The 27,673-nt window shown below is 31.7% G+C and overlaps 1 protein-coding gene across 1 annotated transcript in view; it reads left to right on the plus strand.

Annotated features, from left to right (window-relative positions):
- The first annotated feature begins 4,311 nt into the window (after window positions 1–4,311).
- Window positions 4,312–27,673, plus strand: part of LOC132734171 (uncharacterized) — a 29,716-nt gene continuing 6,354 nt past the window's right edge. Inside the window, exons 1-2 of the mRNA XM_060720882.1 lie at window positions 4,312–4,778; window positions 25,509–25,631. Coding sequence (XP_060576865.1) covers window positions 4,412–4,778; window positions 25,509–25,631 — 490 coding nt within the window. The 5' untranslated portion in view covers window positions 4,312–4,411. The remainder of the gene's footprint in view (window positions 4,779–25,508; window positions 25,632–27,673) is intronic.

Raw genomic sequence — 27,673 nt, forward strand, 5'->3', positions numbered from 1 at the left:
GCGAGGTGGTGTCTTCGATACAATCAGAGTGAGAATTATAGTAAGAGTCCATCCGAGGGAAAATACAAGAATCGTTCAGATAATTCTACAAGCAAACCACTTTGTATGTTAAAAGTTTGATATCTTACCCATCAAATTTCATCCAGACCCCAACTCAAAATCAACGTGGTTCCCAAAATTCAAAATGGGCGCCAAGATGGCGGCTGAGTTTTATTAAATAATCACATACTCGTATATTAATGTTGATACTACCAAATTAGGATATTCTTATCATTTTTGTTAAATATAAATATTGTAAATGAACTGTTGTTTTCTTTTAATAAATAATTTTTTCATGAAAAAGTAGGATAAAATTAACAATTTTTCAGCCATTTTATAGTTGAAAAATGTATGAAAAATCGAATTAATTACCAAAAACTAAGTTTCACTTTACTGGTGCTTCAAATGAGCCATCAAGTATATCAAACAATCATTAGTAAACAAGTTTATGGTATATTATGTCATTTTACAAAAGTTTGTTATACCTATGGCTTTTCTTTGTCTTACTGAGGCGACACGAAAAGTTGGGGTAAAAGGACCTTTATGTAAAGAATGGTTATCACACACGCTGGCTGCCTCTGTGCAATCCCAACAGAATCACTAAAGTGAAAATAATCATTTAAAATCCTACTGATGCTTGGCTCAATTGCAGATTTATTTATGAAATATAAGTACAATTTCTCATTTTTATATACATGCATTTAACCTTTTACCGCGTGAGCATATTGTGAAAAATGGCCGTTTTCATTTAAAGGCCTCCTGTTACAAGTTCAAACTACTATGAAACTATGAAAAATGCTTCAATACTGATGAAACTTGGCACAAATGTTCACTGCACCATAGCCTCTGTCACTGCATGCTCAATCTTAAATTTCCTGTTACCATGGCAAAATTTCTGCATTGTTTTTTTCATTCAAAACGTATTTCAAACTGCTGCAACTTCTCAATAGATTGAGATAGAGTAAAAGGCTTTTCAGCGTTGGTAACACGTTACCTTAAGATTGACCTGAGGTCATTTTTAGCGTTCACATGTCCAGAAGAGGGCACATCCCCCTACTGGCAACCTCTTGATGTACCTTTTTGATGGGGGCGGCGCCGAAAATGTGATACATTTTTAACAACATTTCTCATACGAAAAACAATATTTGGGGCCTAAATAGGGCATTTTTCACTGATTGAGGCCTAAAAAATTGGGGGTCGAAAAGCTGGCAAAACACGTCGTCTATATGAGGTAAAAGGTTAAATTAAGATACTAGTAAACACAAAAAACATTATCCCTTTACATTGGTACCTGTGACATCATTTTCTAAAGTTGATCGAATTCAATTGGAGATTTTTTTTTTACTTCTTACTGTAGTCTGTTTTTTTCAAAAGAAATCAGACCAATTTTGATTTTAATTCTGATAAAATAACTGTTACATTTTCTTCAGCATTATAACTGACTGCTCACAAGAGTATTGCAGCCACCAAAATAAGTATGTACAATGTATTGCAAATAAAGAAACCATGGATCAATGATAAACGTAAGAAAGCCGTAAGTCAATAGAAAGTTTATCTTTAAATATTCGAGCATTGTCCAACATCCAAAAACCTAAAACATCATGAAATATTTAGCCAAAGCTAGTCGATCCATTCATTTAAAGTAAGACTTCAACTTCTGATGAAAAGCTTTCTGTTCAATATGCAGCTAGGGTATCATCAACTGGTAAAAGTCCTGCTTTAACCAAATTACAGCTACAATATTTTAACAAACTAAAGGAAGCTAGCCCCTTCGTTTAAAAGACAGTTTAGAAAAACTTTAAGTATATCCAAACTTTATTCTTCTAAATGTTATAAATGTTTCTCTGTGAACTTAAAATCTCCAGAAGTTCAAATTAGTCTTTCAAATTTAATTTGATAATATTATTTCTGATAATGTATCTATATGTACTGCTGAAACAAAAGCTTTTGATTTAGCCTTGTCAAACATTTTACAGCATAATAATTTGTAACTTTTTCAGATTCACTCTTTGTGCTATTTTATATCAATCAAAAATAGAAAATTTGAAAATATTATGGTAAAGAAGCTCTTGTTGTGATTTTATGATAATCATATTAAAAACAAAGGCAGTAAAATTATGTTGGATCCTTGGCCACGAAGGAGTACAAGGAAATGAAAAGTTTGTCTAAAGAAACCTTAAAAATTGAACCTATACTGTAACCAAAATTGTGATTCTTTACCTTCATTAAATAAGCTTATATCATCTGAATGGAAATCAAATTGGGAAAAAAGTGATATAAACCCCTGACTGAACGTTTCACCGTCTCTATCTCTTATAAACCATCATGATCAGGTTGGTCTTCTGAGATGTTCAACATGACACAATAGAGTAACACATTCTCATCTTTTAACAGGCCATTATGCTGAATGCTATGATCTTGCACAGGTTCATCATAGATATTACCGATTGAATTCACCTTCACACATTTTGAGCCATTTCCTTCCTTAACATTGATCGACTACTAAAGAGTTATAAACATGTATTATTAAAGTTTTTATAAACGTTATTAACTCTCTTTTTAACCCTTTTTATGCTTTATTTTCTTTTCTTTTTTTTGTTTCATAATCTTATTTGAAGAAATAAAATACCATTCATGTTGTGTTCGGCACGGTATGGCCAGTTGTGTGTCAATGTGCCATTTAACCCAAACACAAGATCATAAATTAATAAAGTGTCATTATCCAGGTTAACTTAAGTAAGCTTAGGAGCTGCATGCCTCCAAATTCATGCTGATTTTCAAGAAAATGTTAAAAATGTATTAAAAAGTAAACTATTGTCCACCAAGATAAAACGGTTATTCCTTTTATTTTATTATTTCTTTTCCTCAAAAGTTTTGCTCGAGTAAAATAATTATGATCATTTATATAATCGGGTTTCAACATAATCGCGCATGTTTTTTCTTGCTAATCCTTTTGAAACAACAAAGTACACTTGATTGACATGAAAAGAAATCTATATATTTCATAAGTAAAAGTCACCCTTAAAATATAATAGAAGATATTAAATATAGATGGAAGAAAAAATTCAAAATCTTGTTTATTCCTAATCATGGAAAAAAAAACCAAAGCACTGAGTTTAGAAACAAAATGATATTTATGTAATTGTGAAAGGGGGTTAAACTAAAACTGAAATAGCAAAGGGTATTCAAATTCCAAAAAGGCGCTCTCGGGTATTGTGTCTAAAAATGAAATAAATGACTAATTTTTCTTAATCAAATGCTCTTCAAAATGGAAGACGACGGTAAAGAACCAGTTCATTACATGTTAATATGTACGCTATAAAAAATCCTGATACAAGGAACTAATTCGCTACATGCTTATAAGGAACTCCGGATATAAGGAACAGATTTTGAATGTCCCGATGAGATCGTTATAAGCGGAGTTTACTGTATAGAGCTCTAAACGATTTAAATAAAATAAAGGAAGTAGAGTATAACTCTCTTATTGTAAATTCGTTTCAAATTGCATTGTGAAAATAAACGATATTATTGATACCTATTTGTACTTTTGTACAGGATATAAATCTAGACTGTATAGTATGAGAGAAAAGACCTAGCAATAATATGACAAAACTGTACAAATGAATGTTAATCCATAGGAAATTGATAATAAAATATGAAAAAATCCATTGTTACATCCTACTATCAAAGGGCGGTCGTAGAATTTCTGTTTCTCTGTCGATATGCCCCCTACAGGGACAGTGAGGTATGTACATTATTTCTTCTCAAGTTCTGATAATAAAAGTATGGTACATGCCATGGTCCTTCTGATTTGGTATAATCCTTGCGCTACCTAACCATCTCCCTGAAAAGCAGTTTTATATTTCTGGTAATCTATTACTTCATGTGTAATTAAGTATTGTTTTTTCTCTAGCAGTTTCTTTAAAAGGCGTATATCAGTTTCAATATTAATTTCTTAAAAGGCGTTTGTGTTTATCTAACATCAATAATCGTGTGTATACCTATGTAAAAAGCAAAGATAAAACATGAACACATACACATAGTTATAATCTCAGTCCGTTTCTTATACTAGTACTTATATTAAAACAATCTTTTCTAAAACAAATATAGTTTATTCTTTAACGGCTGACTTTTTTCGATAAAAGTACTTTCAAACTTTCATTTATAATTTCTTTTCAACAACGTATTGGCTAATATGTGCTTAACCAATACAAATTTACTTCCATGTACGTGCAGTCTTATTATTATGTATCATGATCCAAGGTAATAGGTATACAGATTATGTTAAGACGAGGATAAACATAGTGTGTATAAAATTTCAGTTGCGAATATATGCACGGCAATTAAATATGCCTATTTCAACTTCACTATTATGAGGATGACAAACATCATTCTCTTCGTTGTATTTATCGTGATAAATTTTACATCTACTAATGTCGAAGCTGGTTGCCCTGGGGATGTAGGCATATGTAATTGGACACCCTGGAAGTCATGGTCAAACTGTATTATGACATGTGGTGGGGGAACTAAAAGTCGGTATAGTCTTTATTGTTGCAAATCATCCTTGGCAAATGATATTAATGCCTGCATCAGGGACTGCAATCATACTATGGACTATTATTATAAATATCGCTATGAAACTCAACTATGTAACACAATTTGTTACAATGGTGATTACCAATACTGGAATAATATATGCAACTGTAGTGACGCTTTCTATGGAACGTGTTGTGGACAAGGTAAGTAAATAGAATATTGATTTGTACCAACTACGTGTCTTTTAATTTCAGCTGGAAGACAACTTTACAAATATGAAACTGTAAATTTAATTTCAACTTTTATTTTGAAATTTACATTCACTTAAATAATAATTAGTTAGCTTACAAGACAATGATTTAAGTGCTACGTTTTTACATTTTGCAATTGATGTTATTTGTACGAAAACAAATTTTGTTTTTGATGTTCACTTGTTCTTATATTTGCTGGAAGTACAAAAATACATATCTTTCGAGTAGAACATTTGTTCAAATACAAACTTAAGTTCATATCGAGTAATATTAATTTCTAAATACAATTATAATATTAATTTTGTCACGATGGTATATTCGATATTTAATCTGAATGAATGAATGTATGGATGCATTGATTCTTTATATTTTACAACAAAATAGTTTAAAGGCCATTTTTGCCTAAGAAATGCTTTAATATTTATTTATCACAAGCTTTTTAACTTTGGTGTACTTTCATAGTTTCCAAATAGTTACTTATTGGCCAAAAAACGTAAACCATCTTTTTCAAATGTTCCTTTTTGGCAACAAGTACAGTTATAGTTTTCTGTATGGAAGTCAAAATACTATTTTGTTTACATTTTGCTATTTTATGACAACTTATTTCACATTTACCGCTACTTTCGTCAGGTTACAGGTATCTAGCATTGTGTTGAACCACTATTTTAACATTATAAAATGCATGTTTAACCTTATCCAAGAAGTAGAAGTAAAAAAATATTTATTCCGGGGCATACTCTGCCTTTAAGTATTATAAAAAACATATGAACCATTTCGTATCAAATCATGACTTTGCAAAGTACCTAAGATATATGATTTATATTTGATTCAATTTTAAGTTCATATGCACTGGTTTGGTAGTAAAATGGGCGACGAATATGACCTACCTATTTATGAATACACGCAGTTATTCTAAAAAGCGGCATGTATTCATTATAACATATTTCTAATACTGTCTTATTTTCGTTGAAATGAAGTTGATTAACCTGCACATATAAGCACTATCCTAGAAATAATTGGTAAAATATTCCACCGTATCAGACAGTGAAAATTATCTTAAAAATATGTATCAAAATATGTATAATTCTGGTGTGACAGTAAATACCTTTATTTTACTCTTAACTATTTCTAACAGAAATAAAGTGAATCTCGAAAAATATTTCAATTTCGATGGTTTATTATTATGCTTTACATTTTAGTAAAAGCGTAAACAAGTTGTCACGGATGTTCCGCATCAGAAGTTAAAAAAGTAAACAAATATTTAGCGAAAAACCGCAAAACCTGATCTTTCCACCTCAAAATATAAAATAAGAATAATTATGGTATAATACGTGTTCTGTTAACAAATTTCTTATTTCATTTCTTTGACAGTGAATTATTTCATAATTTAAATAGTAAAGAGACAGTAAATAACGATCATAGCTTGCAATAGACTTTTAAAGTAATTTAATTAAGTGAAAGGAATTTAAAGTAAATTATTAAATTACTGGCCAAATTAGTACCAAACAATCTTTGTTTTTCAAATGCATTTTGTTTTGGTGTCCTTAACAATGTCCAAAAAGGTTACTCATTGTCAATATACCTTAGCCATTGTATTTCGGCAAAAAAGTACAGTTGTTGTTGGGAAGTATTTTATATTGCAGTGAAAATAAAACTTGCAAACTATTTCACATTCAACAATAAACCACTCATATTGTCTGGATCCATTATTACAGGACTATTAAACACATATTTGCCTTTCCTACACAAATAAAAGATGTAACGTTCTAGGACATTATGTGCCTGTAAATGGTAAATTATATATTTAACCTTGTTATTAAGTTACAATATAGTATTAATGCCACCACAATCTCTCAGTGTCTGCGCGCATGAGTTGGTGCGTGTGTGCGCGCGCGTGTGTTTTAGTGTTATATATATATAGATTATATAGTGAGCTTAAAAATATTCTTATTAAAAAGTAAAGGCCCGATTTCAACCAAACTCGTCTTTAAATGAAATACTTCTTAGTGGCCATGCCATTACACTATCAAACAGTTGAAGAAGAATAACTGAAAACCTAAGAGGAAAACAAAAACATAAAATATCAGTATGATATTGATACAGATTTTTAAATGATGGCAATTGTATAACCTTTTACACAGAATTTCCATTTATTTATTTATCATTACATTTTTCAATGTTCTACAACAACCAGCGAAAACATGAACACTGTTTATAATAAAGCAAGCCGAACAATCTTCTTCACTGGTAAAATCATATGAAAAACCACATCAACACAGGATGGCGGCGGCGTTCAATGAACGCAACACCTACACGACCCAGCAATACAGGAACACTGTCAAGGAGCCAAACATGACCCTAAACAACAGTGGGCACAAGTCAAAGCACGGACGGGATAACAGCTTAAATAAAACATGACAGAAAGCAACAGAAACCGACAATGAAAAAATGTATTGATCACTTAATAGGCTTACACAGTAAAGGGCGCAGGTGAAGGGGACACGAGGGTTGAGGAGGGGGGAATATATTGGTAAAATGAACATTTCTGCCTGAGACGGGAAAACAACAAGGAGGGACATACAAGTATCATCTTAAGTATGAAACTAAATCTGAGGAACACAGAGGGGTGCCTTGGAATGATCAGCAGCATAAACACTGATGGTGAGTTTTATGCGCTTAGTGGTGCACAGAGCCTCACTCTTAGCAATACCATGTTCCTTTAGAAAGAGACAATGTAAATAAAATTATTTTCCGACAAGAGAAATTCTAACAGTTGTTATGTTTGTAAACGGTGAAATAAGTAAAACACAGAAAGGATCATGTAGGAACATATTACAGTTAACATAATGACCATAACCAAAGTACTCAATAAAAGACAGCAAAAAAACACCTACAGCTGCCCGACGAAGCAGGTTAGAAGACGAACATAAAAATGATTCAGGCGCAAGGGGTTTAAGAACTTCCATTAAAGAGTCATAGAGTCTCTCACTTGGTCCGTCAGATGTAACCAAAAGACATGAAAGAGGAAAGCGTAGCGTCAACTGTTAAAGTTTTGAAAAAAAAGGTTGATGAAATGCCTGTTGTTTTTTGTTGTTGTTTCAATGTTTAAAAACAATTTGTAAAAACATATGGGCGTCAATAATTTAGATTAAATGTTGAAAATGAAATTATCTACAATTTTTGATCATTGATCTTTGTTGCCTATTTCATACAGCTCCAGTGAGTATGTCAACATGTTCATTGCACTTGATGTTTTATATTCGTATTGCATTATTATTGCTGACTGAAAATTTCTTGGAATGTTGGAAAAAGATCTGACACCTTCCTTAAACCTTCTTATCCAGATTTCTCAGACTTCAAGGTTCAGCACAGCATTTCTTTGACTGTTCAGCTCTTTAGTCACGTGATAAGTGTTGACATGTAGAGACAGCATCTTCTTGAAGTGCCTTGTACTGAAATTTTGTGTAATCTGCCAGCTGACCTAAATTTAAGAGGTGCTAACATTTCGTCTGCTCCAGACAATATCTTGTGCTACCCTAGTAAATATGGAACTGTTTTATTTATTATTATGTACTGGTGCATTTTTTATTTTTATTTTATTGTTAACAATCTATAATGATTTTGTATGTTCAATTTTAAAACAAAGTGTTATTCTACTCGAAATATCTCAGTCTGTCCTTTATACTTTACTTGAACATTATACTTGCAGAAGCTTTTCAGAAATTATTGAAGTAGCAAAGATAAGATAAGATAACCAAATACTCAGATATATTTTTTCTATTAAATACAGTACACATCAGTTTTTGTGTTTAAGAATTGTTTGCAACATAGCAAGTCGTGGCGTTTATATTATTTATCTAAGCCGATTTAATCATTTTCCCCAAATAATGAAAAAGGTAAAACTATGATGAGATGGACTTGCATATATTTATAATTTCAGGAATTAAAGAAAGGGAATTGATGTTTTAGCACTTGCTGGCATATTCGTACATCATAATACCAGATTTACTTGAGAAACAAAATATCCGAAATTATTCTAAATACTTAGTGATTAAAGACATATATTTGCATTGCCCGAAAGAAAGCGTGAGAAAAATGGTCAAATGAAATCACCAAATTCAAGTAGGAATACTGGAACAAACCAACTAGAAAAGGTTTCGATAGAAGGAATTAAAGATACCACAAACATGTACAGTAACCTAACAATAATGCGTGTCTTACCGTCTTCAAAGATCGAAAATATAACAGGTTTGATTTCATGTACATGGCGACTTTTTACGACCTTCACGCGACACAAACAAAACCGACAATGTAACAGGCTATTGTCTGTTGCTTTCGTCAAACTATACTGATAGTAAAATCTCCCCATATAATTAAGGATACAGCTCAGATCAGCTAAAACATATTTGAGTCCATATCCCTATATAGGCTTACCTATTTTAATCATTCAAAGTCCCATGAATAGCTGTGACAAAGTTCTGAAATGTTATTCTAACTATGTGTCTCTACAAACAGGCCTTATTTAAATCCTTTTTTCCCTGGTAATATCATGATTTCTAAGAGAAAACGCAACTTTAAGTAAAAAAATAGCATCGACACCAAGGTCATTATGAACAACTTTAGCCAGCATGATTTTACCGTTTGGGATTTATTGAGGGATTCTATTTTGTCTCTGTTTTACAGTAAAATTGAAAAGGGCCTCTCAAACTTCAAACAATATGTTCCATAAAATTATTTAAGCTTTTGAACCGATTAAGAAAGTACTGTTAATTTCTCCAAGTAATGATTTTGTCAATAATTATATTGAACGGACTGGAAACATATTATTATATGTGTGTCTGAATTTACCATTTTTCATATACATGTTCAAATTGTCTTAGTGAATATCAAGAAAAAATACTAATGTACAGTATAGTATGTGTAACACAAGTTTAACTTGTATGCATAAAAGGTCTATGTTTTTTCCAAGATAAAAACGGTGCCAATGATGTAAAATCGGTTAAGCCGTCTTTTGAAATATTTTACTTCTTGAATAAAACTGCCTAATAACGCATTTCTCTTTATATCTTAAACAAAAGGTCTTCAGGATAATTGTTAATACATTTCAAAGTATTGTTGTAATAGATTTATTTTTAACATCCATTATCCGTTTAATTAACCTTTAACATAAAACAGATAAATATATTATTAAAATGGTCCTGTTACTAAGTAAGTCAATTACAAATCATATTTGATCCTAAGGATACATGGCAATGAAGAAGCTGGTGTTTAGACTTAATGATTATAAATACATAACCAGTAGACTGACTGTTACAAAACAGTGAAAATACATACCTGAAGAAGAGATAATGTTGATAAAAAATAGTAAAAAGTCCAAAGAACGTCCAAAACGTCAAAATTGGAAATGTTTTCGAAAACAAAATTAAGTTTAATTTAATAAAACTTAATTGACAAAGGGATAGGTGTTGATAATACAATTTTTAATAAAAATTATTAAGAAAATATGTATATTTGAAACAAGACATACTAATATTTGAACTAGTGACACATTTTTGAAAACAAAAATTGAAATAGCGTTTTGATGGCTTAATTTTAAGGAAGGGCGCAAAACGGTAAATCTCGTACAATATGAACAATACTAGAAGGTAGTAAGTAGGTAGGTGAGTAGGGTGGATCGATGGCTAACACGTAATTTACCACTGAATTGCCGTCTCATGTGAAAAACTGAGATTGTCCGTGATTCTACATGGCTTTCTTTCTTGCAATCTACACATCTTAAGTGTCAATCCTCTTAGTTTGGTAGCTCAACTTCCCTGCTATCGACTTAAACTGCCCAGCATTTGTATTATTTTGTACATTCCATTATTCATCTATACATTTCACAAACAGGTATTTGGAATAATTAATAGCAACTGTAAATAATCATCTTGACATATCGATCAAACATAGAGTATTTCCATTTATATGTATGCATATTGAGAAATAAACCTACAATTAATATATGTCATATTTAACTTTGATATCATATATGATAATTATGAAATAAATAATATTGCTCTATCAACTTTTTTGCGTCATTCATTTATATCATTAAAATTTATCTGTAGAAATAGCTTAAAGGTTCATTATAATAATAAATTACATACAAATATGGTTAGAATTTTTCATTTGGAAATGAGTAGGTTGTGAAATTCAAATTTGTAAAATTAATGAGATTGGTAAATCAAATTCGTGTTTAAGTAGATACTAAATATTTAAAAATGCGTTAAGTAGGTAACACATACATAACTGTTACATTCATATGCATAAATATGAATCTCTCTCAGCTTTGTGCGTATTTAATTTGAATCATACAACTATATCTGTACAATTAACTTAAGAGTTCATTATTATACCATACATATTATATATATGGTCAGAATTATATATAGTTTTTATTTAGGAAGAGGTAGGTAGTGTAACATAAATTTGTACAATGAATGAGATGGGTAAATCTAATTCGTGTAAGTAGACAACACGTATTCTGTTGAAAAAAGTGAGATCGGTTATACCTACTTAAAAATGAAGAGGAAACTGGTAATGCATTTAAATTATAACAGTTGGTCAATACAAAAGTATGTTGTATCTCTTTATACACTTGCAAGCATAGTAGGGTGACTATTGCTATAAACGAAGCTTATTTTTGGGGTTGCAAAAGTTGCAGACGTATATTAAAATGTCAGTACTAAGTGGAGTTAATTATTTTGTAAATAACAAATTTTCTAAAATTTGTGTGAGCTAATATAAAATCAAATAGCAAAGCAGGTATTGGCCCGTAGGCCCATCTTAGCTGAAATACCTGCTAGTTATTTTTCATCAATGTCCTCACTCAAGTCAATAAACATGTATATTTCATTTTCTTTACATTGTATGAAACAGTGCACAATTACTTTCATAAAGTTATAACCAAGTTTGCAAAATGTGATTCTGAACAGAATTAATTAAACTGATACTTAAATAGCACAAAGAATAAAAAATGACAAAATTACATAAAGACAAGCAAGAAATACTTCCAAAGTTGACATGAATTCACTTAAACTTAAGTTTTGTTCCTTAATGTAAAATGCTAAGTTACAAATATTATAAAGTAAAATAAGATGAAAAATAATTTCAGCCATATCTACATTTATGACATAAATTAAAATTTATTAACATTTAACTTAATATTTTGAGTGTTTCTCTATTGGAAAATTATTTGAATATTACCTAATGAAAGAAAAAGAAGAAAAAAACTGAGATCAGGGAAAGTGGTTATGCAGCTGTTCAGGCTAATAAGACAATTACAGGTCTATCTGTCAGGCTATTCTATATATTATTATTATTATATTCTCATATAATACAACAGATACTGTAAATAAGTCTCAGTGAAAAACAATCACCTACTGTAATACAGTGACATATCCCATGCACATGAAATATCAGGTTCAACAGTGTGTCCCAATATTTATTGAAATGTGCCAAGTTAGTAAGGTACGAGAAACAAATGAAACATTTCTTTAGGCCTTGGGGAAAATTCTCTCGATTGACCTACAACTGAACCTTAGAATGATGCAATGCCCATCCGAATTCTAGGGCACAAACAGAAAGATACAAAGCACATGACCTCAAATCATTTCTTCAAGATCTCTGTAAAGCAAACAGGTCATGACAATAAGACATTCAATCTTTTTATGCATAACATGTACATACATGTGAACTTATTTCAATGTTCAAGAGGGAGAATTTACCTAAAAAAGAGGGAGAATTTTTAATTGACAGGAAATTTTGAAATGAAAAAGAGGGAATTTTCTTATTTTTTTAGAACACCCCTTATTCTAAGAAAAAATATTTAAAAATTTGACAGGAGAAAGAGGGTGTTTCTCGCTCAAATTGGGAGAGTTCACATGTATGCATGTACACATATATGGAAACATTCCAACATGAGTTATTTTCCTTTCATTATTAAACTATAATTTGAAGAAATACCATGGTCCAGGGCATTTTAGCTATAGTTGCTCCTAATATTTTAGCTTCAACTATAAGGGGGTAATCAAAGACATGTGAGCAAATTTGATAAAAGACTACCAAAGAATGCTTCAAACAAAATTTGGTGATAATCCATCAATTAGTTCTGTAGAAGTAGACGTTTAAAGATAATTCTAATTTTAGCTATAGCGGCCCTTAAAAGGGGCCAATCAAATTAATATGAACACATTTGATAAAAATCTACTTAAAATGCTACAAACAAAGTTTAGTGATCATCCATCAATTACTTCTGTAGAAGCAGACGTTAAATTGTATTTCTATTTTAGCTATATATCGGCCCCTGAAAGGGGCCAATCAAATTAGTTTGAGTAAACTTGATAAACGACTACCCAAGAATGCTACAGACAAAGTTTGGTGATCATCCATCACTCAGTTCTGTAGAAGAAGAGGTCTAAAGTTTTCCTATTTTTGGCTCTTGAGACCCCTAAAAGGGACTAATCAAATAAATATGAGCAAATTAGATAAAAGATTACCAAAGAATGCTGCAAACAAAATTTGGTGATCATCCATCAATTAGTTCTGTAGAAGCAGACGTTTGAAAATATTTCTATTTTTAGGTCTAGAGACCCCTAAATGGGGTCAATCATATTAATATGAGCACATTTGATAAAAATCTACTTAAAATGCTACAGACAAAGTTTGGTGATCATCCATCAATTAGTTCTGTAGAAGCAGACTTTTAAATGTATTTCTATTTTTAGCTAAAGCGGCCATTAAAAGGGGCCAATCCAGCAAACTTGATAAAAGACTACCCAAGAATGCTACAAACAAAGTTTGGTGATCATCCATAAATTAGTTCTGTAGAAGAAGAGGTATCAGGTTTTTCTGTTGTTAAGTCTAGAGACCCCTAAAAACGGCTAATCAAATAAATATGAGCAAATTCGGTACAAGACTACCACAGAATGCTACAAACCAAATTTGGTGATCATCCATCAGTTAGTTCTGTAGAAGCATACATTTAAAGATATTTCTATTTTTAGCTATAACGGCCCCTAAAATGGGTCAATCAAATAAATATGAGCACATTTGATAAAAGACTATTTAAGAATGCTACAGACAAAGTTTGGTGATCATCCATTAATTAGTCTGTAGAGGAAGATGTCTAAGCAGACGTTTAAAGTTAAAATTTCTATTGTTAGCTATTGAGGCCTCTAAAAGTGGCCAATCAAATTAATATGAGCAAACTTGATAAAAGACTACCTAAGAATGCTACAGACAACAAAGTTTGGTGATCATCCATCAATTAGTTCTGTAGAGGAAGATGTCTAAAGGTGTTTCTATTTTTAGCCCTAGAGACCCGTAAAAGGGGCCAATCAAATTAATATTAGCAAACTTGATAAAAGACTACCAAAGAATGCAACAGACAAAGTTTGGTGATCATCCATCTTTTAGTTCTGTAGAAGAAGATGTCTCAAGGTTTTTCTATTTTTGGCTCTGTTGATCCCTAAAAGGGGTAAATTGAAATGACATGAGCAAATTCAAGGATGCTACAGACCAAATTTTAGGTAATCTGCCCAGCAGTTTCAGAGAAGAAGACGATTGTTGACGCATGACGACGGACGATTGAGTATCCCCCTTTGATACTTATAGCTTACCCTGAGCCTTCGGCTCTGGTGAGCTAAAAAGTCAAATAAAAAAGAAAAAGTGACAACTACATCAATATTGTAAAATGGAAGATGTCATACTTTGAAAAAACAACTATATCAATATGCTTTTAAATCAATTCAATTTCAATATTTACAAAACGTTTCTTCCTTATCGTACAAGAAATAGTTTAAGTTACTATTATGCAAGCATTGCTAGCATTTCTATTTATATCAAAACCCTAGAATACTTCCTGTTTAATACTGCGACTAGCACCTTTAAAACTATATACAATTTGGATCTGACAACTAGTATTTGATATATTTGTACACACTCAAGTTCTGTTATGTAATTTTCCGTTACCACTTCATCATGGTTTACATCAATCAAGTAAAACCACATTGTTTACGACAAAAAAGATAACGGCGGTAACTGTCGCAAACTTTGCGATTTTTTGCAAGTTAAACATGTTTTGATTCATTAGATATTTTTGTAATTTCATAATCTTTTATATCAAAGTTAAATTGAACTACGTTTCATTTGAGTATGCTCCTGACTTTGTTAAAGTAATAAGAAAACTCCTGAAAATGTATTATTTTATTGTAAACTCCTTTCTCTTTTTCCCGCCGCATGCTTTATATGCTTTTCTTGATTATTTTCCCGCCTTATATTAGTATATAAGCTTAGATGATTTAGCATACAAGTCAGAAAAATTCTTTAGGTTCTTAGTATGTAAGGTCTTCTTGAAACTACTTTGGATTACAATTAGGTGATATATTTTGGATATTTAAAATTATTTAATTTCTGTGGTTATATTTAAAGATAAAAAAGAGTTTTATATGAGTATAGTTAAAATTGATGTATGTTAATAAATCATAAAAGTTAGGTATCATATTAAACTGTAAAACGTTTCTTGTGTTTAGTTCTATTTTCTTATATTACTAAGTAATTGTTATGACAAATAGTTATAACAAATACTTAGTAGTAAAAAGCATAATACAAAGGGTGAAATAAATTCAAACGCTGTTTCAGTGTGGTATAAAGATTTCAGTCTATGAAACATAAGTTAAAAGAAAAAGAAAGTCTACCACATTGAATTTGGCGCCGGACTCTGGGGGTGTAAATAAAAGTGTAAAATATTGTTGTGTAATGATGTGAAGTGTTATTTAATAAACAGTTTTAAAACGTAGATTGCTGGTTGCTAGACATGCCAAGTTAAATAAAGTAGCTCTCGCGTATTTGTGAAGTGTTATGATTTTTTTCGCATTCATATGTTAAAAGCGATGTGTTTAAATGCAATGAAAAGTGTCAGGAGCAAAGTGTAAAACATGTTTTAAAAACAGGAATTGTGTTGTGCTTTCATGGATGATATAAAACATTAAAAGGAAATACATAAAGGATATTCCCTGAATTGTGTGTTGTAAAAAACTTGCTAAACAAAATAAAACTAAAAATATTTCATATTTACAAAATGAAACAGTTTTAAACTGAAATTTACTGCATATGTTTAGATATCATACACTTTAAGTGTTTATAAAATTAAGTGTGAAAATGTGTACAGTCAAATATCTTAAAGGAGTACCAACAAGGTTCGTGAACACATTAAAAAAGGAGATAAATAATGGAAAGGAACTTATAAGTCTAGATTTAAGTGACGTTAATAAAAAGGAAATATTATCAAAAGCGATAGTGTCAATCGATAAACTACAAACATATATGTCAAAACTTTAGGCTCAGTCAGAAAAAGTGATAGTTAGAGCTGAAGAGCAAAAAGAAGATATAACAGACCAAATAATGTCTGAAGATATTAAATTGTTAGAAAATGCGTTGGAACTGACTTCAAGTTTGCAAGTGTTTGAAATAAATCTAAACGATTTGATAGAAAGTGATACAATTACAGGTGAAACTAAACATGTCGAAAATACAGAATTAAAGGAAGTTATTCAGTTGCAAAAAGAATTACTTGAAAGTAAACTGCTAGAATGTTCAAGTTTTAAAAAGAATAATGTGAAATTACAAAAACTTGAAATTCATCCTTTTTATGGCGATACACTTAAATAGACTGAATTTTGGCAGTCTTTTGAAAGTTCAATACATTTAAGTGATACTCTTAGCAATATTGACAAATTCAATTACCTCAGGAGTAAACTTACTGGTGAAGCAAAGGGTGCTATAGCAGGATTATCTCTTTCGAATGAAAATTATTCAGTTGCAATTAAGACCTTACAGGATAGATTTGGAAACATTCAAGAAACAATTGATATGCACTACAATAAGATAGTGAATTTAAGATCAGCGAATGATTCGGTGGAAAGTTTACGACAATTATGTGACTCTGTTGAAAGACATTTGAGAAGCCTTGAGGCTCTTGGTCAAAATGTCAATCAAGACTTGTTTGTGTCGGTGTTAAAGTCATAACTGCCATCAAATGTGTTAAGACAACTTGAAATAATAAAGGGTTCGAGTAAAAAGTGGACCATTGTGTTATTACGCAGCATGATAATTGAATATGTTACTGCTTGTGAACGTGCTTCAACAGTTAAAAGTGGTTTTGTCAAATCTGAAAGGCATTTTGATAAAAATAAAAGTCAAAACAATCATTACCAAAAATTTTCTAAAGACAGTTATGCACATTCCACTAAACCAGTACTTGGAACAGCATTGACAACAAATTGAACAAAAGAAGGGCAGAATAGGAACAATTCTATAAAATGTAGATATTGTTCAAAGAGTCATTGGAGTGACGAATGTCCACAATATAAAACAGTAGATGAAAGAAAGGGTTGCTTAAAGAAAAGCTGTTATAGATGTTTAAAAGAGGGACATAGTTCAAAAGAATGTCAAAGTAGAAAGAAATGTGTGTATTATAATGAAGAAAATGTACACCATAGAAGTTTGTGCCCTAACAAATTTAAGAAAAGTGTGATTAAAGAAAGTGCGCATGTAACAGAAGAAGGAAAGGAAAGTGAAAGTGAGCAAAGTCAAAATGATGAAAATGTGCTTTTATCATATGGCGAAAAGGTTGTAATGCAAACAGCAAGTGCAATACTGTGTAATGAAAATGAACTGATTGAAGAAGATGCGAGGATTTTGTTACATTCGGGTTCACAAAGAACATATATAACAGAAGATTTTGCAAAGAAATTAAAAGTATGTTAAGAAAATGAACAGGAAATAATTTTAGCTACATTCGGAAGCAAACAGCCAAAGAAGATCAAAACTGCATCTGCAAAAATTAAACTGAAATCTAAATGTGGTGAGGAACTTGAGATTACTGTGAACATTATTCCGAACATCACCGGTGTTATACAAAGAAGATCGGTAAATTTTGAAAATAAAGAGCGTTTTGATAAATTTAAAAGAATTTATATTTGGCCGACAAAATTCCAGAGAAAAATGAAAGTGACAAAATTGATTTATTGATTGGAAGCAATTATTACCTAGACATTGTAATTGGACATAAAATTGAAGTTCAAAAAGGTTTATATCTGTTATCATCAAAGTTAGGGTGGATACTCACTGGAAGAACAGGAGAAAAATGTGACAATGATTGTGATCAGAATCTATTAGTGATTGGTAATGAAATGTGTTTTCAAAATGCTGAAGATTTATCATGTGTAGATGACTGTATTTCAACTAAAGTGGATATTGAAAACTTTTGGAAATTCTATTTCTATTGCAATAAGGGATGAAATAGTTAACTGTGATGATTCTAATTCCATGTCACAATTTATTGAGAATCTTTCGTATAAAGATGGTCGATATCACGTGTCATGGCCATGGAAAGATAAAAACCCAGAGATATCTGAGAAAAGACAACTTGCAGTAGCTCGTCTAAAATCAGTCGTCAGAAAACTTGAAAACCATCCTGATTTGTTACAAAAATATAGCAAAGTCTTAAAAGAACAATTAGAAAATGGAATCATTGAAAAGGTGACACAGAATAAAAGAGATGGACTTTGTCACTATTTACCTCATCATGCAGTTGTTAAACCTGATTATTCAACAACGAAGCTAAGGATAGTATATGACGCATCCGCAAAAACAAAACTAGATCATAACAGCTTGAATGAATGCCTTTATAGAGGACCTGTTCTATTGCATGATTTATGTGGAACATTGATAAGGTTTCGTGAGCATAACATAGGTATTGTATCTGATATTGAAAAGGCTTTCCTCCAAATAGCATTAAATACCTATCAAAGAGATGTTACAAGATTTGTATGGCTAAAAGACACCGAAAACACATCAATTGATAATAATTTACAAGAGTTTAGATTTTGCGTGTTCCCTTTGGTGTTATATCAAGCCCGTTTTTACTTAGAGCTACAATTGAGTACCATTTGGATTCTTAAACCAACGCTATATCCAATCAATTAAAAAGGGATATCTATATGGATAACATAATAACTGGTGTAGATACAGTACAACAGGCCGAAAGAGTGTACACACTATCGAAGCAAATCTTTTATGATGCAAGTATGAATTTAAGAGAGTGGGCGTCAAACAATAAACAAGTAACAGATTTGTTTTCTGTCGGTGATAAAGCAAATGAAAGGATCATGAAAGTTCTCGGAATGAATTGGGACAGTGAATCTGACACATTATAGTCTGTCCCATTAAAAATGGAAATGAACTTTTGCCTGGTATGAATTAACAAAATGAAGTTGAATAAAAAATAAAACTTTTCTGTAAACCAAAAAAAAGTCACCCTCGAGATTTTTCAGGATTTTACTCTAAAGTGTCTACTTTTCTTGTGAAAGCAAATTTTGATTTCTCTATGGTAAATCTCTGTTGTTTATTTTCCGTAGCCATTGCCGAAGTACTCTTCATTTGAAGATGAACGGGAGAAAGCACGTGTCATGTTTCTTAAATATACATGAGGTTCTCGGTGTCGTTTCATAATTATTTTACAAAGCTGGACCTACAAGATGTAACAGTTTAGTTGCAATGCATGATGGAAAACTTTAAAAAATGAAAAATAAGCAACAAGAACACCGAGTCACATGGAATAGATCTAGAAATTGCACTTACTTTTAAGCTGAATAGAATCCCTATGAACTTTGTAATCGTCACGACAAATTCGCATTCTGAAGATTCCTTCATTGCCAGTTTCTATCCAGTTCCGTAGACTTCAAAAATCCTGAATGATCCAGATTTTTTAAAACTGATAATCCTTATCATTATTAAAACATTGTTCAATTTGTGGAGTTATCTGGGTTAGCAAATGAAATATGTAAATGAAACACAAAATAATTCAGTATGTTCCAAATCCATAATTCAAGAACGGCCCATCCATTTTAGTTGTCAACATCGCTTATGGATTCCTGACGAAAAAAAAACTTTATTACGCCAACAACAATTTACGAAATATATGACGTAACAAAAATGCCTCGCGCTTTTTATGGATTATTCCAGTTGCGGCATTGACAGAGGGCGGTTAGGCATATGTAACCTCAAACAGATAATTTAAAGCGTTGAGATAAATTTGTCTTGATGGCATTTAAAATATTTTTTGTATACCCAGATTTTGCAACTTAACTGTAAAAATTACACCTTCAATTCATATATAAATAATATATAAACGTTTGATAACATTTAAAAATAATTTTAAACACACTTAATGACATGAATCTACAACAGTACAATACTTCTTCCATTAATTACATATAACATTCGTTTTAATTGTATGCTTTTGAACTATTTTTAATATTTCTCAGAAATAATTTCCCTACACATTATCTCGTTATTCAAGACTTCTGTAAATCCTACTCTTTTAGCTACAAAATAAACAATACGCGGTATTTTTCTCCCACGAAAAATATGCTAGATCTATTGTTTTTTCACTGAATATTATTAAGAACGTCACTCGGTGTTTCTCTTTGACTCGATCTACCCTTCATATTAACAAAATAATTATATGTAACACTTTGAGTCTACAAAAAAAACACCAAAGAAACACTTATTGTCGCTAATTGAACACTCCAATTCAAACTTACTCTTAATAATATCAAATCACCGCCGGTATTTCTGGACATTTTGTTGAATTATGAGACGGAAATTTAAATCTGTATTTACGAGCTTAAAGTGTATAGGCCTACGTTTGATTGCTTAAACTAGAAAACTTATAATTTTTATTTTCCTCGAACGCGAGTCTGGGTTCTCTCGTTAGCGAGGGAGTTAGTTAAGTAGACACTGTGTTAACAAGCAAACCAATGCTAAATGTATAGTGAATTAGTTTTTATATATTTTTGTCAGATTTGCATGATAATGTAGTATAAGTTGGCGATTTCTTGTGAAAGTTGAAACCTACGGAAAGTTTTAGCGCACGAACATCGCACCCGAAATAACAAGGGTAACATATTTTTGTATCCATCGAACCTGGTCAATTTATTTATTTTTGAATAGACGTGATATACACTTATGGACAGAATTCAGACAACTACAGAATTATGTAAATTAAACATTAATTAGCGAAGAACCATTTTTTATTTTCCCGCTCCCCTACGACGCGTTGCGGTATTCAAGATACGCGCTTGATTGAAAAGCTATCTAAGCAAATCACTTCATTGTTCTGTTTCTCTTAAAAAATATAAAATACGACAGTATATCATGGTAATTAATCAAATCTTTGTGTTTTAGAATTTATAAACCTTACTGATATTTTCACTTCATTTTAAATAATGGTTTGCTAGTAAAATTGCCTTTTAGACTCCAACTTTGTTGTCATTTTAATGATAACATTTAGCTATTGATCAGTAAGTGAATAAGAATAATATTTTTTTATAATTACCGAGTACATTTCACGCTAATTGTGAGACGAACCCTAAATGACGTCTATATGGGCGCCGCCATTTTGAAATGGACGTCACGTCAGGTTACAACGTAAGTCAACGGGAAAAAATATAATTTTAACATTTTGACCATATTACTGACTTTATGAAAAAAAAGAAAAACATGCCTAGAGATATTGACGTCAGGGTTAACATGACATTAATTTAAATGATTTTACTATTATATTAAATAAAAAATGGAATGTTCAAATTTGATGGGACAGACTATAACAGTAAAGCCTTGTAAAATATTGGATATAAGTACTGTTACAAAGAGAGCAGTTTTAAAACAAGTCGCTAGATTATTTGATCCTCTTGGAATGTTTGCTCCTGTTACTTTGAATGGAAAATTGCTGGATAAAGCATTATGATTGGTGCAATAAGCTTAATGATGAAGATGAACAAAAATGGTGAAATGTGGTTGATGATATAAACAAAATATCAGATTATAGAATAAACAGATGTGTTACTTTTGGTGATCAGTTCAGTGTGACAAATACTATAGTTTGCTTTTGTGATGCGTATGCAGTATGTATTTATTTGGTGCAATCTGGTGAGAATAAGTGCAATTCTGAACTAGTATTTGCAAAAACTCGTCTCGTGCCAACAACTAAAGTCACCATACCGAGACTAGAGCTTTTAGCTGTGTTAATATGATGTAGATGCATTGAATTTGTACAGAAGGAATTAGAACTACCGATAGCGAAAGTTTTTCTGTTTTCTGACTCTCAATGCGTGTTGAAATGGATCAATACTGAAAGACCTTTGTCTGTTTTTGTTGGAAACAGAGTAAAAGAAATAAAAAGTATAAAAACGTACATTTCTTATATGTCCAAACTGAGGAAAATCCTGCGGATGTGGCAAGAAGAGGTTGTTCCGCAGAAAGTTTGAAAGAAAAAAGAAAAAGGTGGAAAGGTCCTATTTGGCTAATCATGGCCAGTAAAAAGTATTGGTAACTTATAGACAGTTACAGAATATTCTGAAAGCATCATACCTTTGTCTGAAAATATAACAAATGAGTAGAAGCAAGTATCTTTAGTGAGATCATAGTCAAAAACAAAATTTCAAAGTCTACAGAGATTAAAAATGCGCCATTTGAAATAAAGTATGACAATTATTCCTCAGTGACAAAACTTCTGAGAGTGACAGCTGATACATTGCTTAGTTTTTTATTTGTGAGTCTATTAATAATGAAACAAACATGCCATCCTGCGAAATTTGTGAGAAAAAATTCACTAAAGCAAGAAATCTAAAAAGACATGTAGCAGAACAACATGGTAGTAGTAGAATATTTATATGCTATGTGGATACATGCAACACAACCTTTAAGAGAAGAAGCAATTTAACTCAGCATCTAGAAAAGAAACACAACTTTAATAAAGAAGACGCCAGATCAACATGCATTAAAATGAAACCGAAAATGCCAAGTTTAATCTCTAATGGATTTTATTCGGACATAAGTCACAGTTATAGTGACATCAGTTCTGATGACGAGGTTTTAGACTTAGTTCAAGAGTTAGACAGCTATCTTGATACTTACATACCGGAAGATGTTTCCAATACCTTTATTGATGATCTGCTAGATTCTACAGGAAACTCAACGGGAGATTTACCACAGTCAGTCACTAAGACCATTTCACAAAGAAGACAGCTGAGACGTAAACTACTTATACTTCCCAAGATGAGACGCCGCTGCTGCCCAAGGAAGTTACTGTTGATGACGTTACCAAGCAACATCAGAAGATTGCTGAAATAGACTTTTTACAATATACAGTCATGAAATCCATATTGATGTACTTTCCATTTATTGTATTGCTTAAATTTTTGGCGGGAGTGTCGCAAACTTTGCGAATTTTTGCAAGTTAAACATGTTTTGATTCATTAGATATTTTTGTAATTTTTTATAATCTTTTATAGCAAAGTTAAATTAAACTACTTTTCATTTGAGTATGCTCCTGACTTTGTTAAAGTAATAAGAAAACTCCTGAAAATGTATTATTTCATTGTAAACTCCTTTCTCTTTTTCCCTCCGCATGCTTTATATGCTTTTCTTGATTATTTTCCCGCCTTTTATTAGTAAATAAGCATAGATGATTTAGCATACCAGTCAGAAAAATTCTTTAGGTTCTTAGTGTGTACGGTCTTCTTGAAACTACTTTTGGATATATTTTGGATATTTAAAATTATTTAATTTCTGTGGTTATATTTAAAGATTAAAAAGAGTTTTATATGAGTAAAATATATATTTATATAGTTAAAATTGATGTCTGTTAATAAATCATAGTTATGTATCATATTAAACTGTAAAACGTTTCTTGTGTTTAGTTCTATTTTCTTATATTACTGAGTAATTGTTATGACAAATAGTTATAACAAATACTTAGTAGTAAAAAGCATAATACAAAGGACGAAATAAATTCAAACACTGTTTCAGTGTGGTATAAAGATTTCAGTCTATGAAACATTAGTTAAAAGAAAAAGAAAGTCTACCACAGTAACTGCTGATCTTAACACAATTAATTGTTGTTGTGTTTTTCTTTGTTGTTTGTAAATGTCTTTTGAAAAATTTATAAGACGTTGACGGGAAGTTTCATCGGTACACTGAATATTCTGACAATTGCTTCAGTTTAATGTTCTGAGAAATACTTTATCTATCACAGACTTAGGAAAGAGAGAAGAACGTTGTTATTTCTTAGTATGTTTATTATAAAGCTGTAGCTTGTGTTTGGAATCTAAATGTGCTTTTATAACTAGCGATTTAAATAGTATCCAACTAATATGACTAAGTGTAAGTCTGTTATTGACCCAAACAAATAATATAAACACTGGAACACTATAATTAAATAGTGTTGCCGTTATCAATAATGTCAATTATGAAAAAGTATCGTACTTCAAAACATTCTACCGATACAGTAATATGGTATTTATGTAGTGTTAAGTTCAACATGAAACGTAACATACATATATTCCAATCCTTGTGATGGGTCGGAACGGACAAAACATATATCAGATAAAGAAGACTTGAAGAAAAAGAAAAAAAATGTTTATGTATTTGCGAGAAAGATTTACACATAACTACAATTGACATGATGGTTGACAAAGTTAGGAAGAGATATTCGTATGTCACCATTTAAAATGGCGGCCGATAGATTTATGGAAAGAATCCGTTTACGACTTTTTAAATCACCTGTTATTAAATGACATCTTTAGATACGTGGTAATTGTAATCTAAGTATAAATAAATATATTGTGCCATCCAGTGAGAAATATTTCTTATATTTTTAGTACATCTTTAAAATCGTAGATATGTCTATTTTGATACATATTAACTTATATGTTATCGGAGGGAAGACAGTCGTATATATACGTATTTTAACTGTTGAACGGACGAATTCCATTGTAGTCGTTAAGCAATTAAGTTAAAGTGTTGTTTTGAGTTATTTATTTAGACCCCGGAGTTAAATAGTCGTCGATATTACGATTATTTGTTAACAAATGTTGTTTGTTAATTGAAAATTAAGTTTGACTTTGATGTCTTTATGTTTGGACCAGATTCACATGAACTCACAGAAAATGTATGTACGGCAGGGTTTAACTGAAGGAAATATTTAACGTTCTGACGTGTTGATTTGTTGCTACAGTCTTATCATTTTATATATCAGTGATCGTGAAATATTGCTCAAATTTCCTTTACGCATTGATCTTCATTCTGGGTATAATGTGCTTAAGGCTGGCTCAGGACATGTATTTGAAACAACTGGAAATCGTGGACAGTTTGTTCCTGTACTTGTAGAGGAGGAACCGGATGTCAAACTCGTTCGACTTGTTGCGATAGTGATCTTAATTTTGATTACTGTTTAGACGATAATTGTGGGTATTCACATAGCAGTTCACGTCAAGAAGTAAAATGATTTTTTTAATGAAGGTCACATTAAAAATAGACAGCATCATTGTCCGGATACATTTTATGGGACTTTTTGTAATTATGGTCAATCATTTTATCAATTTATTGAAATTAATTTCAAATCTCATTTTTTTTCTTTCAATCTTATCCAATATTTGAATTTATATATTGTTTTATGACTATTCGGCGACAATGAACTTTGATGTTGTAAGCATACATATTGTTCAGTGATAAATATTTGTGATGTCATGACAAGATGCTTTTGACTAGACTGAAAATTGATATATAAATTTTCAGAGTGCCCGCATATTGAGCATTGTAAGAGGAGAAGATGCAGTTCACCATGGGACACTAAGTGTCTTGAGTGTAACTATGATCAAATACTGTTCAAGAAAACACAGAACGACACAAAATGTGAACGTAAGTTGTTGCACATAATTGAGATGAAGATGTTCTTTTTGTATAATTAATATTTTATTGTCAAAATAGATGATCACTATAAAATTCATTTCTCTAATGTGTCAAAACAAGCATGGTAGTTTGCAACTACAAGTATGGGAAAAGATGGAAGGTAGTTGTTCATTTCTCGAATAATGGACATCTATATTTAAAAATAAAAGTGTATGATTATAATAATGGTGGAATATATGATTGATTGAAAATATATAGAATGATATTGTATAGTGTATATATTTAAAAAATTAATCGATTGGATATTGACCATTTTGTCTTAAATAAGTAATGAGACGTGTAATGTATGAGGATTGATAAACATTTCTCGGCCTTATGTACTTCCGGTATTCAGTGAACCAAACTAATGGTCTTACTTTTCAACATAATCGCCCTCTACATTAATGCACTTTGCCCACTTGTGCTCAAACTTATGTAACCCTTCCAATTAGAACTGTCTATTTTGGTCCTCAAAGAACTCAATGACCGCTTACATGACACCTTCATTACTTCCAAAACGACTACCACGAAGTTTGGTTTTCAGTTTCGGAAACAGGTATAAGTCAGGGGGGTGGGCAAGTCCAAAGAATATGGAGGATGGGGAATAATTTCAAAGCCGCAGTCAGTTGCGCTAGCCATCGCAACTTGGGATGTGTAAGCTTGCGCATTGTCATGCAGGAGCCGAACGCATTGAGTCACTTTGCCCCGCCTTAAACGCACAATTTCTTGACGCAGACGTCTCAATTCGTCTGCATAGTACGTACCGTTTATGGTACGACCTTGCTCAAGATAGTCAATCATGATTATCCCCTGACTATCCCAAAATAATTGAAGCCATCATCTTCCCTGCTGATAGCACCCTCTTGAATTCTCCGGATGGGGTGAGCCAGGGTGCTTCCACTGCATGCTCTATTGTTGTTGTTTTTTTGGATTCTGGATTGAAGGGATGGACCATGTTTCATCATGAGTTACGATCCAATCCGGTAGATAAAATCAAATTCATACTCGTAGCGAGACAAAAGATATATTGAAATGTCAAGCCTGGTCCGTTTCTGGTCGTCAGTCAACTGTCCGGGGACCCATCAAGCAAAAACCTGTGACATGCCATTAGTCAGAATTGTCAGAATTGTCTGAACTGAACCAAAGCTTATTACCACTTCCCTAGCAATGCTTCGCAGGTCTCGCCTTCTGTAGCACATGACCAGATCGTGCATAACTTAGGCAGTTTCAACGTAGGTGGCCTCTTTTGGCCGCCCGGGCCACTCATCTCCAATGCTCTCCCTGCCCCTCTAAAATTAAGCAGCCCATTTTTTCACAGTGCTATAATTGCAAGGAGACTCCTTCCCGAGTGCACCCTTGAGGAACAACCCTTTCTTACAGAGGTCTGATTTCAACTGTCTCTATTTGGTCTAAATGACACACCCCTCTACTGATCAAAATGTGTTTTATCTTACGTAATCTGTGAAAAAACTGCGTGTATCTCGATCAGTAATCTTCAATAAGATATCGGTATTGACGTATCGTGTGTGAATGTCATTGTAGTGGCTAGAAGTATATCGGGCCGAGAATTTTTTGATCATACCTCGAATGCATCCGTGAAAATTAAGGTGCTATTAGGAAAAACATGTTTTTTTAGCTAAAACATTATCAACGCTAATTCTACTACGGAAATTAAAAGTATGGTATGTAATAGGTTAAGTGTGTTTGTTTCGTAACAATATACACTTTTAAATTTAAAGGATGTAAATATACAATGTCATTTATATCATCTTAATGTCTCTTTAATGGTGGGAAAATTATGTGACACTTATGTTGACAATGTAAGTTTCTATTTCCTTGAGCCTGCATTTACACAACCAAATATGTACGTTTTCAATTTTGATATATTTTGCAGGTTTTTTTATTGTTAAGTTTTTCAGATCTGTTTCAGCAAATACTTATACACAATTTTTTGATTTGTTTGTTTGTTTCATTTTACGCCTTTCACTTATACACAAAACACAACCACATGC

The sequence above is a fragment of the Ruditapes philippinarum genome, unplaced genomic scaffold (assembly GCF_026571515.1).
Source record: "Ruditapes philippinarum isolate M1 unplaced genomic scaffold, ASM2657151v2 ctg6851_1_1_1_1, whole genome shotgun sequence".
NCBI classification, from domain to species: Eukaryota; Metazoa; Mollusca; class Bivalvia; order Venerida; family Veneridae; genus Ruditapes; species Ruditapes philippinarum.